The following is a 19,530-nucleotide window of genomic DNA, read 5'->3' on the forward strand; positions in this document are numbered from 1 at the left end:
CAAAGCAAATAAAGCATTCTTGTTATGCCAGAATACCAAAGAATCTATACCACTTTGAAAAGCTGCATCAAAAGTGAACCTATTTGCATTTATTTTGAGAGTAACATAAAACCACTGCTGTGCATTCAAACCTTATTCCAATCCAGTCTTATAGCCCATTGAGCAACTCCGAAATTGCTAAATTTGCATTCCAGTGCCACTGGTAGGAAGTCCCTCAAAGCCAAGATACAGACATAAGCGTTAGTTCTATTGTGATACTTTTCACGCTGCTTTAAGACTCCTTTCTGTTTGTATAACTTATAGAAAGAAATAACTTGTTAAAAATATTTCGTGGGATGTGTCACTGGCGAGGCCAACAATTGTTGTCCATCCCTCATTGCCCTTGAGAAGGTGGTGGTGAGCTGCCGTCTTGAACTGCTGCAGTCCATGGGGTGTAGGTACACCCAAATGTTGTTAAGGAGGGAGTCCCAGGTTTTTAACCCAGCGACAGCAAATTAATGACAGCTTAGTTCCAAGTCAAAATGATGTGTGGCTTGGGGAAGAACTTGTAGGTGTTTTTTTTCATTCGTTCATAGGATGTGGGCATCGCTGGCTAGGCCAGCATTTATTGCCCATCCCTAATTGCCCTTGAGAACATGGTGGTGAGCTGCTTTTTTGAACTTTTGCAGTCCATGTGGTGTGGGTACACCCACCGTGCTGTTAGGGTGGGAGTTCCAGGATTTTGACCCAGCGACAGTGAAGGAACAGCGATACATTTCCAAGTCAGGATGGTGAGTGACTTGGAGGGGAACTTCCAGGTGCTGTTCCCATGATTCGGCTACTCTTGTCCTTCTAGATGGTAGTGGTTGTGGTTTTGGAAGGTTCTACCTATGGAGGCTTGGTGAGTTTCTACAGTGCATCTTGTAGATGGTACACACTGCTGCCACTGTTTGTTGACGGTGGAGGGAGTGAATGTTTGTGGATGGGTTGCCAATCAAATGAGTTGCTTTGCCCTGGATGGTGTCAAGCTTCTTGAGTGATGTTGGAGCTGCACTCATCCAGGCAAGTGGGGAGTATTCCATCACACTCCTGACTCGTGCCTTGTAGATGGTGGACAGGCTTTGGGGAGACAGGAGGTGAGTTATTAGCTGCAGAATCCCCAGCCTTTGACCTGCTCTTGTAGCCACTGTATTTATCTGGCTGGTCCAGTTCAGTTTCTGATCAATGGTAACCCCCACCCCGAGGATGTTGATGGTGGGGAAATTCAGTATTGGTAATGCTGTTGTATGTCAAGAGCAGATGGTTAGATTCTGTCCTGTTGGTGCGAATGTTACTTCATTTATGCAGTCTTACACTTACACCATCCACACTTATCATGGGCAGCTGCAGATATTGGGCAAATGACGCTAATCGTTTTCCATTACCTTAGGTATCAATTACAAAGACACAGATTATAATGTATTAAGCACACTGACTATTTTGGACAGGTCAGTAAGTACTTACTCTGCACTTGCCAATTTCAAAGGCTCTACTGATTTTGGGCAAAGTGGGGTCTTAAAGCAGTTTCAGTCAGCCATTCACACCTCATTAAACTCCAACCATCTTCGTGGTGAGATTCTTTATGTTAGCAGTTGGGAGAGACGGTTGCTAAGAGATTGCTTGTTTCCTTCCTTTCTTGTGTTTATTGTGCACTGTGGAGAGCGAGCAAAATGTGTTAACAAAGAGCGCTCCCTGCATTCAGGATTGTTGATCTTTCAGGACCTCAGGACGTTCCAACAAGCCTTAAAGGTAGTGAAGTACTTCTGAGACGTTGTAAATGTGGCGGCCAATTGTCAGGACCCAGGCCCTCACAACCAGCAATGGAATAAATGAACGGATTATCTTGGCGTTGGTTGAGGGATTAACGTTGGCTAGGACTCTGGAAGACTCACCCCCACCCTTTTGACCCACTCTTTGAATAGTGCCATGTGACCTTCACTGACCGCCTGAGAGGACAGACAGAGCATAAGTTTAATGTTTTCTCTGAAAGACAGCACCTCCGTTTAGTACCCAGGCCCCAAGATTCGACAGCACTGTAAACGTTTATTGGAGCATAGTTACCCTGCAGGTTAAGGCGGAAGGCTTTAATCTGAATTTTCAGTACAGGCTGTCCCAAGGCTCTTTATTGTACCTGATGATATTCCCTGGTGACTTCCCCCATCGCCCCCCGCCCCCCCGATCCCCAACACCCCAGGTGCAGCAAGATCACTTCTTTACAATATTATCCCAGAGCCACTGGAATTTTACCGTGCAGAAAGAGGCTATCCAGCCCATCGTCCCTGTCCCCTCAGGTGGGCATAAAGAATCCTAGGGTGATACAGCATCTCAGTTCTTCACAGTTAACCCCATTTAACTTCTGGATGGTGAAATGTGTTTTGTGAATTGGCAGGATTAATGGCGACTGTCCTGTTGCTCAAAGAATAATTGGTGGCCTTTCACCCACAGGTCTTCCCTTTTACCAGGAGCAGGTTACTGGTCAACGGCAAATCTCCATTGCTCTCATGAAGTGATTTATTGATGTTCATCTTCCGTTATCTAAATGGGACAGGAAATTATTTTCTTAACTATCGCTGCAAAAAGTAATTCATTAGCCATGAAGTGTTTTTTTTATGTCCTGAGCACATGAAAGGTTCTGTCAAAACATAAGTCTTTCTTCAACCGGTTTTACAAACCAATCCAGCTGCTCCGAATCTAATTCAGTTTGTAATTTTCCACTGCGCGCAGAACACCTGTCACGTTAGCATCCAAAATAGGTGTTGCACTTCAGAGTAACTCCCTGCATGTGAACATTTTGAGATCCCCTGTGGCGTGGTGAGGTGCTGAAGAAATCCAAGCCGGCTTTTCTTTCATTAGTGTGAATCGAGAAAAGGGAACAGATTACTTTCATTGGTTATTTTCCTTGCTTTTAGGTTCCACGCATGTGTCCTACGACTCCCATTTGGCCAAGGGGTAAGAGACAACCCCTCGTTCTTCCTTGAGGTGATCTCTGACATGGTTGCTTGTTGCTACTCCATACTCAAAGCTAAAAACCGAGGTGAGGTTTTTATCTTCGGTCAGCGGGGGTGGCGTTGGCCAATCAGGTTGCCATGGAACCCTTGGCCTCTATGTAACGTGGGAAGAATTTATGCTGCTGTGCGTAGGGCTGCATCATGCAAAGCTGTCTTCATCTAGACAGACACTTAGAGGTGGGATGGGGTAGACTTCTATCATACCGGGGACGGTTTGACAAAAGGCTGGGGGGGGTTTGGCTAATAGGTTGTATGAAACCATGGCTCATGGCAGTGAACTTTGCTGAAGCCTCCATTTTGTTCTTAAGAGCAGAAGGATTGGCCACAGGGAATGGTAACGCGTAAAAGAGGCCAATCCACTTTTCCATTTCCTTCTAATTTTTTTTTTTGAAATGACATTTAATTGCATGGAGAACTAATGCATTGTATGACTTTGTCACCCATTACAGAATAAATAATGTTTGCATTCATTTTCAGCTGGTTTTATTAAATTCATGGTCCATTAATACAGGTTGGAATGCAAATTGTGACACTTTATGAAGTGATCTTTCACTGCTAGGCTCACATGTCACAACACGATGAAGCATTTTCTATGATTCTGTTAAGTATTTGTAAAGGAAGAATAAAAAATACATATAAAAGCGGTTGTTACCTTTACTGGTGTACACGTAAATTAGAAAAGTTCACTTAGGGCTGAATTTTTCCATCGGCGAGCAGGGGGCGGGGCCCGCTCACTGACGTGCAAAATGACATGGGATGACATCGGGGGAACGCCCGATGTCGTCCTGCCCCATTTAAATCTTCAGGAAGACGGGGACGCAGTGAAATCAGCTGTGCGCCCGCCAACCTGTCAATGGCCAATTGAGGCCATTGACAGGATAATTAAAACAATTAAAAGAACTGCCCGTCCAACCTTAAGGTTGGCGGGCAGGCCAGAAGCCCCGGCGAGGAATAGAAAAAACATGAAACCTCATCCACCGGCGGGATGAGGTTTCATGTAGGGTTTAAAAAACTTTAATAAAGTTTGAGTGAAATTTATTAACATGTCCCATCTCGTGTGACATTGTCACATGAGGGGGGCATATTAGGGATTTTTTTTTTCTATTTTTAATCTTTTTAAAAGTGTCAGCGATCTCCCTGAGGCAGCACTTAGCCTCAGGGAGATGTGCGCTCTTTCGTGTGCATACGCGAAAGAGCGCACTCTTGCTTTTGGGGAATCCCCCGCCCCCCGCCCGCACAGGGAGCGCATAGCGCTTCCCACCGGACGTCACGCTGGGTGGGCCTTAATTGGCCCTCTCACGTAAAATGGCGGCAGGGCCCGCTTCTCCGGCGGGGATCATCTCCCCGCCCGCCGGAGATTGGGTCGGGCCCACCCGCCCGACAGGCAGAAAATTCTGCTCTCAGTGTTAGAGCAAGCAAGAATGAATTGCATTTTCTATTTCATTGAATAAGTCCTGAAGAAGTGCTTTTTTTATTTAATAACATTTCCATGACATTCGTTCTTTTTTTTAGGGATTTCTCTGGGATTCAAAGATGCTTCTGGTCCTTTTCCTTACGAAGCTGCCCATTGGCTGTGCTGCCGCGCTTTCACTGTCAAGCTGTCCAATCACAAGGCTATTTACAAGTGTCTGCTCGGACCTATGAGAACCTGTAAGTATCCATTGATGAAATCCTCAAATGGACCCTTGAGCAGCAACTTGATTTTGTATAACTTTTTAGCTAGTATGGGGAGGCGGTGGCACAGTGGTATTATCGCTGGACTAGGATTCCAGAGACCCAGGTAATTCTCTGGGGACCTGAGTTTGAATCCCACCATGGTAGATGGTAAAATTTGAATTTAATAAAAATCTGGAAGTATGATGACCATAAAACCATTGCCAATTGTCTTAGGGATTTATTTTAGAGAAGGAAATCTGCCATCCTTACCTGGTCTGGCTTACATATGACTCCCACATTGACTCTTAAATGCCCTCTGAAAAGGACAATTAGGGATGGGCAATAAACATCTCATGAGTGAATATAAAAAAGAATTTGGAAAATATGATGGACATGAACTAAATGATCAAGTTACATATTAAATTAAACAATCTGTTGGGTAAAATGTGTGTGTGTGTTCAGTATTATTTACAAAATGTCAGACTTTGAAAATCCATTATACATTGTAGACTTCCTTGTTTAAAACTGATCGAATGGATACTGAGAGTAATTGAGAAAGGCCATATAATAAAACTAATAAGCACTAGAGATATGACTGACTTGTATAACCAAACCTGGCGTGTTTATAAAATATGAAATACATCTGTCAGTTCATCTGTTCGTTCCTTGTGTACTGTTTTGTTCTGTTTGTTTTAAACTAAATCATACTTTGCTGCCTTTTTCTGAACTGTTTTTAACTGGTTTTATTAAAACTTTTATTACGGTATTTTATTATTAGGCATGCCAAAGGAAGGTTGAAAAATTCATTGAGGCACATTGAAAACTAGGGGGAATAAGAGGGTTTGGAACACGACCAAGATTGAAAAGGTTAGGAAAGAGGACAAGCTAAGTCAGAAAATGGTGAATAAGGGTTTTAAAAGTTTACAAAATCATAGGAAGCTGGGAAGTCTAAGAGTAGGCAATTATTTGGCTTTCACATGGAAAACAGAAAGACTCACATTTATACAGTGCTTTTCATGACCATCGGACATCACAAAGTGCCTCAGCCAATGAAGTGCTTTGAAATGTAGTCGCTGTTGTAAGGTAGGAAAGAGAGCAACCAATTTTCAAACAGCAAACCCTCCTACAAAGAGCACTGTAATAATGACTGGATATTCTGTTTTTTGATGTTGATTGAGGGATAAATATTGGCCAGGACACCAGGGATAACTCCCCAGCTCTTCTTCAAAATAGTGCCATGGGATCTTTTACATCCACCCGAGCAGGCAGATGGGACCTTGGTTTAATGTCTCCTCTGAAAGATAGCACCTCCAACAGTGCAGCACTCCCTCTGTACTGCACTAAGCTGTCAACCTTGCAAGGAAAAGTATTGTGTTAGAATGGAAGTTGATTTTTTTAACAGATGCAGAAGGAGTAACAGGGTTGGATGTCATATTTGCAACTTGAGAATAAGTCACAAGAGTTTGGAGAAGGACTGGACATAATGGGTGTTTGTTTGCCTTTTAAGATAGTATTCACTCAGAATGGTTGTCCCCATTTTGTTTTGTTTCTATTTGTAAAATTAAATAATTATTACTTAGGGATTTATATTGTGATCTTATTTACACCATATATTTTATATTTACACCACCCTGACTTGGAACTATATCGCCGTTCCTTCACTGTCGCTGGATCAACATCCCGAAACTCACTTCCTAACAGCGCTGTGGGTGTACCTGCATCAGATGAACTGCAGCGGTTCAAGAAGGCAGCTCAACACCTCCTTCTCAAGGGCAATTAGGGATGGGCAACAAATGCTGGCCCTAGCCAGCGCTGCCTACATCCCACGAGAGAATAAAAAAATGTTAGCTCCTCAACTCTTAATGCAGTCCGACGCACGCATATTTGTGGCTATGTTTACTAGTCACTAGTAATACATGTTCTGTTTCCACAGGTAATTAAGATTAATTTTGGTACATTTAATTCAGAAAAGATGCTCGTTAGTGTACTGACTGTGGAGGTGAGATAGCACCTAATTGCCTTCAGTGTGACATAATTTTAGTTAAACATTTCCCTTTGTATGCTAGGCACTTCCTTCTCCAATAAAAAATGCACTGCTAATACAGGGCTGGAAATTTCCACTCATTAACTAGCTGAAAGCCAAGGGAATTCCCCAAGGGCAGAATTTTGCTGTCAGCAAGCAGGGGGCGGGGTCCGCTCGCCGACGTGTAAAATGACGCGGGATGATGTTGGGCGGAGCCCCCGACGTCACCCCGCCCCATTTAAATTGTCAGGAAGGTGGGGGCGCAACAAAATCAGCTGCGGGCCCGCCGACCTGTCAATGGCCAATTGAGGCCATTGGCAGGATCATTTAACCAATTAAAGGACCTGCCCGTCCAACCTTAAGGTTGGCGGGTAGGCCAGGAGCCCTGGCAGCAACTAGAAAAACCATGAAACCTCATCCAGCGGCGGGATGAGGTTTCATGTAGGGTTTTAAAAATTGTAATAAAGTTGTTATGGAAATTATGAACATGTCCCAACTCATGTGACATTGTCACGTGAGGGGACACGTGAGGGATTTTTCTTTTCTCTATTTTTAATAGTTTAAAAAGTCAAAGCGATCTCCCTGAGGCTGCACTTAGCCTCGGGGAGATGTGCGCTCTTTTGTGCTGGTTGTACCTAAAGTTAATAAGTCACCAGGACTAGATGAGATGCCAAAGGGAGTAAAGATTGAAATTGTGGAGACACTGGCCATAATCGTCCAAACCTCCTCAGGTACAGGGATAGTGCCAGAGCTCTGGAGAATTACAAACGGTACACCCTTGTTCAAAAAAGATTGTAAGGATAAGTCCAGTCACTACAGGCCAGTCAGTTTAACCTCGGTGTTGGGAAAACTTTAAGAAACAATAATTGGGACAAAATTAACAGCCATTTGGACAAGTGTGGATTAATTAAGGAAAACCAGCGCGGAATTGTTAGAGGCAAATGGTATTTAACTAACTTCATTGACATTTTTGATTAGGTGGCAGATGAGGCTGGTGTGATGTAGGTGGACTTCCATAAGGTGTTTGAAAAAGTGCCACATAACAGGCTGTCAGTAAAGTTGAAGCCCATGGAATAAGAGAGACAGTGGCAGCATGGATACCGAGTTGGCTGAGATACAGGAAAGGAATAGTGGTGGATGGTTGTTTTCGGACTGGAGGAAAGTATGCAGTGGGGTTCCTCAGAGGTCGGTACTTGAGGCCTTGCTTTTCTTGATCTATATTAATGACCCAGACTTGGATATACAAGGCACAATTTCAAAATCACAGTGCTTGGAAATATAGTGAACAGTGAGGAAAATAGTGACAGACCCCAGGGGGAGATCGTCAGGGCTGGTGGAATAGGCGGATACTTCGCAGGTGCAATTTAACACAAAAAAATTGTCAAGTGTTCCATGTTGGTAGGAGAGGCAATATATTCTAATTGTCCTGTTTTCATTTAAAGGCAGGGCCAAACTGCAGAGGATTCTACCAGGCTCCACAGTCCAGCTGCTGCAGTCTGCAATGGATCCTGCTCTTCATCGAGATTTTGCTGTCATCTTGGATTGAAGCAAAACTGGTATGCAAGGCCAAAATGTTCATTTCGTCTGCAGTCCGAATTGTGAAACCATGCAGTACAGCAGGTGGCTATATGTTCCATCATTCCCGTGTTGACTCTTCAGAAGAGCTGTCCAATTAATCCCATTCCCCTGCCCAATCCCCGTAGCCCTGCAGATGTCCCCTTTAAGTGTTTAACCGATTCCCTTTTGAAAGTTATTATTGAATCTGCTTGCAGATTCAGGCAGTGCCTTCCAGATCATCATGGCGCACTGCTTAAATATCATTCTTCTCATTTTACCTCTGGTTCTTTTTCCGATTACACTAAGACTGTGTCCCCTGGTTAACAACCCTACTACCACTGAGAATAATTTCTCATAATTGACTTTGTCAAAACTTTTCATGATTTTAAACACCTCTATAAAGTCTCCTAATTTTGTGTCACCTGCAAACCATATAATCAACTCCAGACCATTAATATATATCAAAAAGCGCATTGACCCTAACATTGACCCCTGGGGGACACCACTGTAGAATTCCCTCAAGTCTGAAAATTGATCATTCACTACTACTCCCTTCTTTCTGTCTATCACACTGCCACTGTCCCTTTAATACCATGGGCTTCACTTTTGATAACAAGCAGTACTTTATCAAACACCATCAGAAATCCAAATACTCAACATTAACTGCACTACCTTCATCAATCCTGTCCATTACTTCATCAAAGAACTCAAGTGAGTTAATCAAACACAATTTGCCTTCATACAAACATATGAACATACGAAATAGGAACAGAAGTAGGCCATTCAGCCCCTCAAGCCTGCTCCACCATTCAATAAGGTCATGGCTGAGCTGTTTGTGTTTTGAATTCCACATTCCCATCTACCCCCAATAACCTTAGATTCCCTTGCCTAACAAGAATCTGTCTACCTCTTCCTTAAAGATATTCAATGACCCCACCTCCACTGCCTTCCAAAGTAGCACAACCCTCTGAGAGAAAAGATTTCTCCTCATCTCTGTCCTAAAAGTATTTTAAGGGAGGATGTAAATGACACAGTTCAGAGAAGGTTCACTGGATTGATACCGGGAATGAGCACGTTGTCTTATGAGGAAAGGTTAAACAGGCTGGGCTTATTTCCATTGGAGTTTAGAAGAGTGAGGAGTGACTTGATTGAGGTATATAAGATCCTGAATGGTATTGGCAAGGTGGACATGGAAAGGATGTTTCCTCTGGTGAGTGAGCCCAGAACTAGGGGGCACCGTTTTAAAATTAGGGGTCACCCTTTTAGGACAGAGATGAGGAGAAACTTTTTCCCTCAGAGGGTTCTGCCACTTTAAAGTAGCTATGGACAGGGACAAAATAAGTGACAGCCATTCTCTGGTTCATTCCCCAAGTAAATGTCTTTACTAATCAGAGTCAAATTGCCTGGTTTAAATTTCAAATGATGTTTGGCAGTTTAGTGTCAGTCACCATCAATTGGTGCATTCCCCATGGCAAAGCCACTACCAACCACAGTCCACTTGCCAACCAATCAGCACTCTCTTCTCATACAGTATTAATATGTTGTTTCCCCTGACGTTGGTATTTTCTTGAGAATTGCCCTGATGAGTGCAAGACAAAAAGCTTTGATAAAAAAAATCTCTTTTTTTCAGCAATACTCATTGAAATTAACCAACCTCTAGTTAAGTATTTTCGCATTTGATTATTCTTTGTCCCTGTCCGTAGCTATTTTAAACCTAATGATATTGTGATCACTCTTTTCCAAATGTTCCCCTACCGAAATATCCTCCACTTGCCCCACTTCATTCCCCATGACCAGATCCGGTTCTGCATCCTTCCTCATTGGGTTTGAAAAAATACTGATCAAAAAGGTTCTCATACACATTTCAAAATTCCCTTTGCCCTTTAGTCTGTTGTTTCCCAGGCTACAATAGGATTATTGGAGCTCCCCCTCCCCCATTATTACCTCTCCATAGTTCTTGCAATTTTTCTCCTTTTTCTTCTTCCCACCCTCTCGACCCAGCAACGTAATTCTTCTTCTTTCATTCCTTAATTCTTAAATGAACAGATTCTGTCTTTCTGGTGCATCATCCCTTTCTAGTGCTGCATCAGTATCTTTGATCAATACTGTCACCACCCCCTCCCCCGCCATCCCCTACTCTATTTTTTTGCTCCCTTATCGTTCCTGAATACATTGTAGCCAGGAATATTAAATTTCCAATCCTGCACTTGTTTGAGCCAGGTTTCTGCTATTGCTACTATATTGTAATCCCATGTGGCAATTCATACCTCCAGCTCACCAACCTTATTTACCACACTCCATGCATTTACACCCATGCACACCAAACCCATCCTGCTCTGCCTCACATTCCTCCCCGTCTGATCCCCCTATTTCTGAACTCCCCATTCTAATGCTGTTAATCTCTCCCGTTCCTCTCTAAACCTGATACTTCGCTCCGATACTTCATCCTGGTGCCTTTCCCCTGCAGTATTACTTGACTTCTCTGCAAGGATATTGGTCCCAGTTCTGTTGAGGAGCAACCCATCCATCTTGTACAGGACACTCCTGCCCCAGAAAATGTTCCAATGCCCCAGGAATCTGGAATCTGCCCTCCTGAACCCTTTCTCCAGCCACGCTTTAACCTGTCTTTTCTTACAGCTCCTATACTCACTAGCACATGGCTCTGGGAGTGATCCAGGGATTATTAACTTTGAGCTCCTGCTCTCCCTAGCTCCTGGAAATCTGCCTGCAGGGCTTCAAAATTGTTCTTTCCTATGTCATGGATCCCAACATGGACCATGACTTCTGGCTCTTCCACTTTCTCCCCCATCCCAATGAATATTATGCACCAATTCCATAGCATCCTTATCATATCCCTCCACCTTCAGGCACCATGCCCTAAGAGGATGTTGGCGACCATGGACTTCCATTGGATTGGTCCATGATCATGCTTGGCAAAGCAGTGCAGTGGTTTGCTGTTGCTTTCCAAAAAAGGAAGGAAAGTCTCACGCTCTTACCACCTGCCATCAGGCATATTGGAAGGATTTACAGACTGATAATCGGCCTGTTTGGCCACATTATGAAGGCAACTTCCGTGGCCATCAAGTCCTGAAGTGGGACTCGAACCCAGAGCTTCTGGCTCAGAGGTTGGGACACTAACACTGCGCCACAAGACCTCCCATCATTATCATGTTAGAAAGCAGCAAAAATCGCTTGAATCATATGTTGTTGAAGTGTTGATTCAACAAAAGACACTCAGTGCTGCATACTTCATGTCATTCAAATAATTCACACTCCCGCTTTTTATTCTTGTTGATAGGAAGTACAGCACTGACACTGGGAATACAAGAGTTCAACCAAGAAACTGAGCCGATATTATTAATGTCTTGGCAATAATTTTCACAGTATATAAACTGTTATCTGGACCCTGAGATCACTAGGAGCGTCTCCCCGGAATCTACAGTATTTTATAACTTGCATTGTGTCTGTTGACCCTTGTTGTACTTGATGTCTGATAAGTGGTAACGTTTGCAGAATAATATCATTGATTTGTTACATTATCAATGGAGGTTTACCATAAAAAGAGTCTTACAGTGTAGCTTCCCTGCTTAGACAGTGCCATATGCTCACAAGGAGTAAGACTGGCTGCCACTTATTCATTTAAGGTTGAGTTGCTCCAAATGAGTGGATTTCAATAAATCAGCATTGGGGCAAAAGGCACATCTTGTGTGTTTACTCGTATTTTGTGTCATTACAGAGGAAGCATAAATGCTCCTAAACTCCTAAGCTGCGCCCTTTGGAATACCTGCTGTCAGCAGTTTGGTAAAAGGAGGCCTGATGATGAATCTTCCACCTCCTACTTGTTGAAGCCTGGCGAAGTGCCCGTTAATGCGTGGTCAACTGATGCCACGTACAGAGACAGCCTGAACTAGCCTCACTTACACAAGGCTTTACCTATCCGGTGTAGGGCAGTTTCGGTTGTTTTTTTTTGTTTTGAAATTGCGTGAGGTGGATTTACACGGGGGTTGTCCTGCTAGGGCACCATGGAGACCCCAGTAAAATGGTGTAACCTGTGTTTGTCATTTCCTGGCAGTAACTGCAATCCCCTCCCCCAGGGTTCAGCAGACTAGCGAGAGCACCCCTACGCAAATTCAACCCTGATTTCTTTGGCATGCGGACTGGTCTTTTGGGAGGGTGGTTATTGTTCTTGATAACGCAAGTTACCTCAGTAAGGGATTTTCTGGGTAGACTTTACAATTGTGTCGCAGTTTTAAAGCCATCCATTGATGTTTATTATTGAAGAGCAATAACAGCTTCCAGCACTGAAAGCCAGGAGCAAAGCAGTTGCAGGCGTGAACTGTAATTGGCCGTTGATCTGTTTTGAAGATAGCATCGTTTGATTATGCTTTGAGTAGGAGAGAAAGTCACGCATGCTCCTGGGGTTTCAACTGCAGAATGTGGTGATTGGAAATTCTGACATTTTTGGATTGTTCTCTAAGCAGGTACCAGCGTTAAGTTTACTGTCCTAGAATGGCAGTGTACATAAATGTGATTTTTAACTGTATTTGGCAGTCACATCATACTCGTACAGCACATCAAGCGTTGTATGAAATGTTTTTTGTACGAGCGCTGCACTTTCGTACAGCGTGTTAACCCAGACTATCAGCTTTGATTGTGAGGAGTCGCCTGTGATCACTGATGAGATATGATTAGTTACCCCAATCGGGCTGTCTTCCAAAGCCTTTGTTAGACGCAATAGCCATTACAGAGAGGGTTGCCAACCACAATGGAATGTATTCTTGGAGGTTTCATCGCATGACTTGCCCCCATGCTGTAGTTATTTGTCGGCCAACACATCCATCCCTGTGATGTACTGCCTTCCTATGCCAATTGGAAAGCAAAAAAGACTCATTATCCAACTGGATGACGCTTGACTGTCAGCCAAGCGGCCCTTCCCCCCACCCCATTTTCAATATTTTTACATCTGGTAAAGAGAAATGTTCAAAGCAAATTTTAAAAAAGACTCTTCTCTTTTCATGTCCCAATGAGTTTTCTCCAGGGTTTCACACGGCAGTGTCCTGGAGATTGATCTTCAATTCCTGGTGACTCCTGGCCAATCCTGGAGGGTTGGCAACCCTAATTACGAAATTGGATTAAATTTGATGCATTTTCTTCTCCCTAAACCAGAAACTAAACGTGAAATACTTTGGGCTGGATTTTCAGCTTGGCATGTGGGCTCATGCCTGACATGCACGAGCGTGAAATAGCGCGCAGTGACATTGGGCGAACGTCCCAACGCCATCACGCGTGTGAGTCGACAGCGCGCCCGCCGACAATTAAGAGGGCAGTTAAGCCCATTAATAAATTAATTTTCTCCTGCCTGTCCAACTTTATGGTTACCGGGCGGGCGAAAAGGCCAAGCGGCCTTTGGATTTTTGAGGAAACCCCCATCCACAGCTGGGATGAAGTTTCCGATGTTAATTAAAAATAAAATAGAAATTTTAAAATCTCATTCCCAGCATGTCCCTCCTCATGTGACGGAGTCTAATATGTCCCTGCTCGTGTAGACATATGTACCACCTTTTAATGTAGAAATGTCCCAGTGCTTTTCACAGAAAGGAATCAGGCAGAACTGGACACCGCAATAATGAAAGACATACTAGGAGGTGTGAAAGAGGTTTGCAGTAAAGAGGTCCTTAAAAGGAGAGGGTCAAAGTGGTTTCACAAAAAGCAAACTAAAATATTGAATTGAAGATTATATGATGGAAAAATTATTTTGCATCACATTTGCTACATTATCTGACTCATGATTTCCCCTCTGGGCCGACCTGTGCTTTTAAGATGTCAGTCCATCTCCTCTGTTTCAGTTGTGATCCACACCTGAACTTTTGACCCAGACTTTGCTGGAGTGGGACATCTTGAGGCATCCCCCCGGTTAGTTAGATATTTTTCCCTCATCCTTCAGCTTAGTAAATGGTTTGGAAGCTGTTGCAAGTGTGAGGGTATTGGGGCATCTGGGACTTTGATGAGCAATGCCTTCGATGGTCCATCTCCTTACGCAATATAATTTAAGGATCAAGAAAGAAAGAGTCACAACAGAGAAGGAAGTAGGGTGAATTCGGGTCAAGTTAAGTATAGAAAGAGGGAGAGGGAAAACAAGATTGGATTTGGAGAGAAAAAGAAACAAAGGAAAAGAAAAACATCTTCAAAATTTAATGTTTTTTAAAAATCCCCAAGAATAATTTACTACTAGGAACGAGAATCCAAGTTTTGATTGTTCTGTCTAGCCCAGTGAAATTGAATAGCATTGCAAGAACATAAATGTCATACTTGAAAAGATACTTACGCTGTTGAGTGCTAGCATTAACTTTCTGCATTGAGATTTAATTGGCAATTAATGTGTAAATTCAGCAATTTCTTGATTGAAAAGTCTATATAGCGCCTTCCGCAACCACAGGACATTCCAAAGTGCTTTACAGAATCACAGAAGATTTGCCTTAACCTCCAACACATCCCACTGCGAACAGAATTGTCACAGCACAGAACGAGGACGCTTGGCCAACTTTGTCTGCACCCGCTCACCGAATGAACTACTCACCTAGTGTCATTCTCCTGCCTTCTCCCCATAGCCCTGCACATTTTTTCTTTTCAAAAAACAACCTAATTTCCCTTTGCTCCAATTGAACCTGCCTCTGCCACACTCTCAGGCAGTGCATTCCAGACCCAAACCACTTGCTGCATGAAAAAGTTTTTCCTCATATCACTATTGCTTCTTTTACTAATTACTTTAAATCTGTGCCCTCTCAGTCTCAATCCTTTCACGAGTGGGAACAGTGTCTCCCTATCTATTCTGTCCAGAATCCTCATACCTCTATCAAATGAATACCTCGATCAAATTTTCTCTCAGCCTTCTTTTCTCCAAGGGAAACAGTCCTTACTTCTCCAACTTATCTCCATAACTGAAGTTCCTTATTCCTGGAACCATTCTCATGAATCTCTTCTGCACTCTCTCCAGTGCCTTCACATCCTTACTAAAGTGCGACACCCCAGAACTGGACACAATACTCCAGCTGAGGTCGAACTATTGACTTATGCAAGTTACAGACAATGAAGTACTTTTGAAGTGTAGTCACGGTTTTAATGTAGGGAATGCAGCAGCCAATTTGCATACAGTCAGCTCCCATAAACAGCAATGTTATAATAGCAGATAATCTGTTTTTGTGATGTTGATTGAGGGACAGATATTGGCCAGTACACTGGGGATAACTCTCCTGCTCTTCTTCAGAATAGTGTCATGAGATCTTTTACATTCACCTGAGAAAGCAGACAAGGCCTTAGTTTAAGGCCTCATCCAAAAGACGGCACCTCTGACAGTGCAGCACGCCCTCAGCACTGGAGTGTCAACTTTGATTTTTGTGCTCAAGCTCTGGAGTGGCACTTGGACCAACAACCCTCTGACCCAGAGGTGAAAGTGCTATCATCTAATCCTGGGTTGACACTTGCAGCTGAACATCAGGGGTCGGTTGATGGTGAGCTGCTTCATGAGGGTAATGGTGCAAATCGTCTAGCAACTTGTGGCCATTTTGAGTTCATGGGCTAGCTCTTCCTCATCACAAGTCAGTGAGGATTAACCCATTAATGGCGGTGAGTTCCATTAAACTTACTGATATTTTGGCAGCAGAATATGGATCACTAATTGTCTGAGCATTTCAGACTTCCAGCCTCTGCACTGTTTTGGTTTTTATTTCTACATGAGATCTTTGTATGCGCTGGATTTCTGAGAGGAGCACACCAAATGTCCAATGCCATACAGGAATAGAATGTGTCAATGCCCAATACTGTATCTCACTCATGTCTGCCTACAAATTGTGATTGGTGCATCAAGTTTGAAAATATCTTTCCATTAGATTGCAGGCAGCATTGACTATCCCTAATGCAGCTTAATTAGTTATATTGTCACATAGTGCTCCATTCCATATTTACTTCTTCTCATTATATCCATCTTTTTACTGTTGTGGCTCAAGTTTCCTGCCGTGATTGCTGACCCACATGAACGCTCCCGTGCACGTACCATTGGACTCTGAATCACGGCATGGACATTTTCCCAGCCTCACTCCAATAGCCTGCTATCAAACTCTTGTGTCTTTTATGGTGAGAGGGTTCGGCAGAAGAGGCTGATAATGTCAGGCTTCATGGCTGGTTGCCCATTATACAATGGAGAGTTTTCCTAATGTGACAGAAGGTGCATCTTGCAGGAGAGGGCAGCAACGAGTTGAAGGTTTTGCAGGCATTCAGAGAGAGAGACTGGCCAATTTCTCATTCCAAAAGAATGAAATAGAACGACACACTTCTCTTAAAACCAAATGGATACTATGTGTCTAGAACATTGCTCAGGTTCTGTAGCTGTATTAGGGGCTGGTGCCTTCCTCATGCTCAAAACAGTTTAATGAGTTTTTCTCAATAACCTGGCATGTAGGCTCATGGCCTCCACATTTGGTATTGGCTCATGTTGAGTGTCTTTTAGGCCTTCGGCCTCCACCCCAATTTCCTGCAAGCTGGCCTTCATCCCACAGTTGCAGAAGCTGTCGCAGGGCGTAGTCCACTGCTTGGAAATGAATCTGCAATCAAACTGACGTGAAGTGAATAGCTTGTGCCTCTGAATTCACGGCACTTCTGTCATGAGCCTGGCTGCAGTGTGAGGTACCTCAGCCTCTGACCTCCCCGAGTAGTTTCTACAGGGGCTTTGCTAGGGGCAGGATCGTTGACATCCAGATCGGAGAGTGTGCAGCCAGAGGAGGGAGCTTCCCTGCTCTCTTACAGGAGTAACAGAGGAACGTTACCCTGAGTGGGACCAAGCCCACTGCACTTACAAACAGGACGGGGTTAGGAATGGGTCATGGCCGGGGCACGCAATGTGAAATTTGAAAGAAAATATTATCTCCACACCTGTATGAAAGTGGACACACTAGTGTGGCCTTTTGGGAAGGGCATTGGCTGTCCTTTGGACCCAGCAGTCACTGCTGCATTTTACAAGCTTCTCCCCTCTGTTAAGTGCCTAACATTAACTTTGCCTGGTTTATTTTTGTAAAAATGACTTAACGCTGCTGAATGAAAGCATACTGGCAAATAGACCAGGAATGGCAGCCTGTGTTGTTTTGACTCCTCTTTTATGTGTTACTATTCATAAGTGGTTACTGACTGACGTGACCAAAAAGGTTTCTTTGTTTTGCTTAAAAATTAATCATTGCCACGGAGCCAGGAGCAGTGGTTCTTGTCTGACTCCACATTCTCCCATTAGCCCCCTTCCGTTGTCGCTCTGCCCCCACTTTCTTGGGAAGAAATGTGTCTCTTTGATTTGGGGGAGGTGATGGCGTAGTGGTATTGTCACTGGACTAGTAATCGGGGGACCCGGGTTTGAATCCCACCACAGCAGATGGTTGAATTTGAATTCAATAAAAACCTACCTGGAATGAAGAGCCTAAGGATGACCATGAAACCATTGTTGATTGTTGTAAAAACCTATCTGGTTCATTAATGTCCTTTGGGGAAGGAAATCTGCTGTCCTTACCTGGCCTGGCAGGAGTTATATGTAACTCCATCCACACCAATGTGGTTGACTCTTAAATGCCCCTGAATGAGGCAATTAGGGATGGGTAATAAATGCTGGCCTGGCCAATGACACCCACATCCCATGAGCAAATCTTTTTTAAAAAGGGTGTATTAATGAGGCTCAAGGTCCACTTTAGCTCCATGAACTTGCCTCATGCATACTTTCATAGTTAGTACTCGGACTCTTAAAAATTAACAGCCAATGATGCCAAGAATGGCAACAGGAATTCTGTGGAAATGATTAATCAGGAAACTGTCAACCTTCTCTTCAGGTTTTTCATTGCTGTAAATTCCAATGTTATCATTTGCATTTCACAAATTGCTGAAACATTCCAACATCTTACATTCCAGGCAGCGCTGTAAAAAGAGTTTATTCCTTAAAATTGAAATCCGTAGAACCTGGATACTTTTTTAAAAACATTTTTTTTAAAGCATTAAAGCAACGAAATGAACATTAACACGAATTGAAAATTGTTTAATCGTTATCATCCATTTTGAGTGCATCAGCCAAAGAGATATAATTGTGTGAATCAATTCTTATCTACAATATAAAACACTATTGTTTTTTTTTGAAATACAAAGCTGAAACATTTCAAATAACCACAAGCATACCTTGACCTGAAAAATCAAGGAGTAAATCACAAGGAGAGATAATCCTAGTTTGTGTAATATTCTCTGGAATTCAGATGATTGAGGGATGATTTGAGCCAAATATTCCAGATATTAAGTGGGGCAGCAGGGATAGATAGAAACTATTTCCGTTGGTTGGGGAGCCTAGGACTAGCGGCCGTGGTCTAAAAGTTAGAGCTAGACATTTCAGGAATGAAGTTAGGAAACACTTCCACACAAAAGGGTGGTAGATTTTTGGAACTATCTTCCGCAACCGGCTATTGATGCAAGATCAATTATTGAATTTAAAATTGAGATGGATTGATTTTTGTTAAGCAAAGGTATTAAGGGATATGCGGCAAAGGTGAGTATATGGAGTGAGGTCACAGATCAGCCACAATCTCATTAAGCGGCGGCAGAATAGGCTCAGGGCCAGGGGTTGGGTGCTGAATGGCCCACTTACATTCCTTTGTGCTGTTCAGAATGATTAGGCTTAAGGCAAGCAAACCAAAAATTAAGAAAACACAGTTGATGATTGTGTCCAGTGAACAGACAACTTCGAGGGTAATTTTAACCTAACCCACGAGGTGGGCAAGTACCATGATCAGATCGACTGCCCGATGTTACTTTCCCAGTGGTTCCAAAGCTGGAAGGGTCATTCCGCTGTCTGGACCGGTGTGGTGATGCTTCACCGATGCTCCAGCCTTTTTGGGAGCCCATTCAAAATGCTCCTGCAACATGGGGTTGATGCTGTCTGAACAGGTCCAACACTGAGTGATGCTTACACTTATTCCAGTGAAAATGGCATCGGGTTCTATTGTTACCATGACTTAATTAAGGTTTTTGCTGCTTGTGATGACCCTGAGCATCCGGTGGGAACAGAGTGGGCAATGCAGCACCCAGATTTTAGGATCGGAGCAGCCCTATTTCTGCTGCACAGATGTTCAGTATCAATTAACTGAATAATTGCTAACTATCGAACGAATGGTGTTTATTACGTGGTAGAAAAGTATCTTCACAATAACGCAATGGAGGATAAATGCAAATTGGTTTCTACGCACATGGAATTCT

General features: G+C 43.3%; 1 protein-coding gene across 1 annotated transcript in view; it reads left to right on the plus strand.

Annotated features, from left to right (window-relative positions):
* The window catches only part of tert (telomerase reverse transcriptase), a 68,638-nt gene extending 56,378 nt beyond the window's left edge, over nt 1-12,260 (plus strand). Inside the window, exons 14-17 of the mRNA XM_078539491.1 lie at nt 2,928-3,052; nt 4,539-4,676; nt 8,148-8,261; nt 11,561-12,260. Coding sequence (XP_078395617.1) covers nt 2,928-3,052; nt 4,539-4,676; nt 8,148-8,251 — 367 coding nt within the window. The 3' untranslated portion in view covers nt 8,252-8,261; nt 11,561-12,260. The remainder of the gene's footprint in view (nt 1-2,927; nt 3,053-4,538; nt 4,677-8,147; nt 8,262-11,560) is intronic.
* The last annotated feature ends 7,270 nt before the right edge of the window (nt 12,261-19,530 follow it).

Source organism: Cetorhinus maximus, chromosome 3 (assembly GCF_964194155.1).
Source record: "Cetorhinus maximus chromosome 3, sCetMax3.hap1.1, whole genome shotgun sequence".
NCBI classification, from domain to species: domain Eukaryota; kingdom Metazoa; phylum Chordata; class Chondrichthyes; order Lamniformes; family Cetorhinidae; genus Cetorhinus; species Cetorhinus maximus.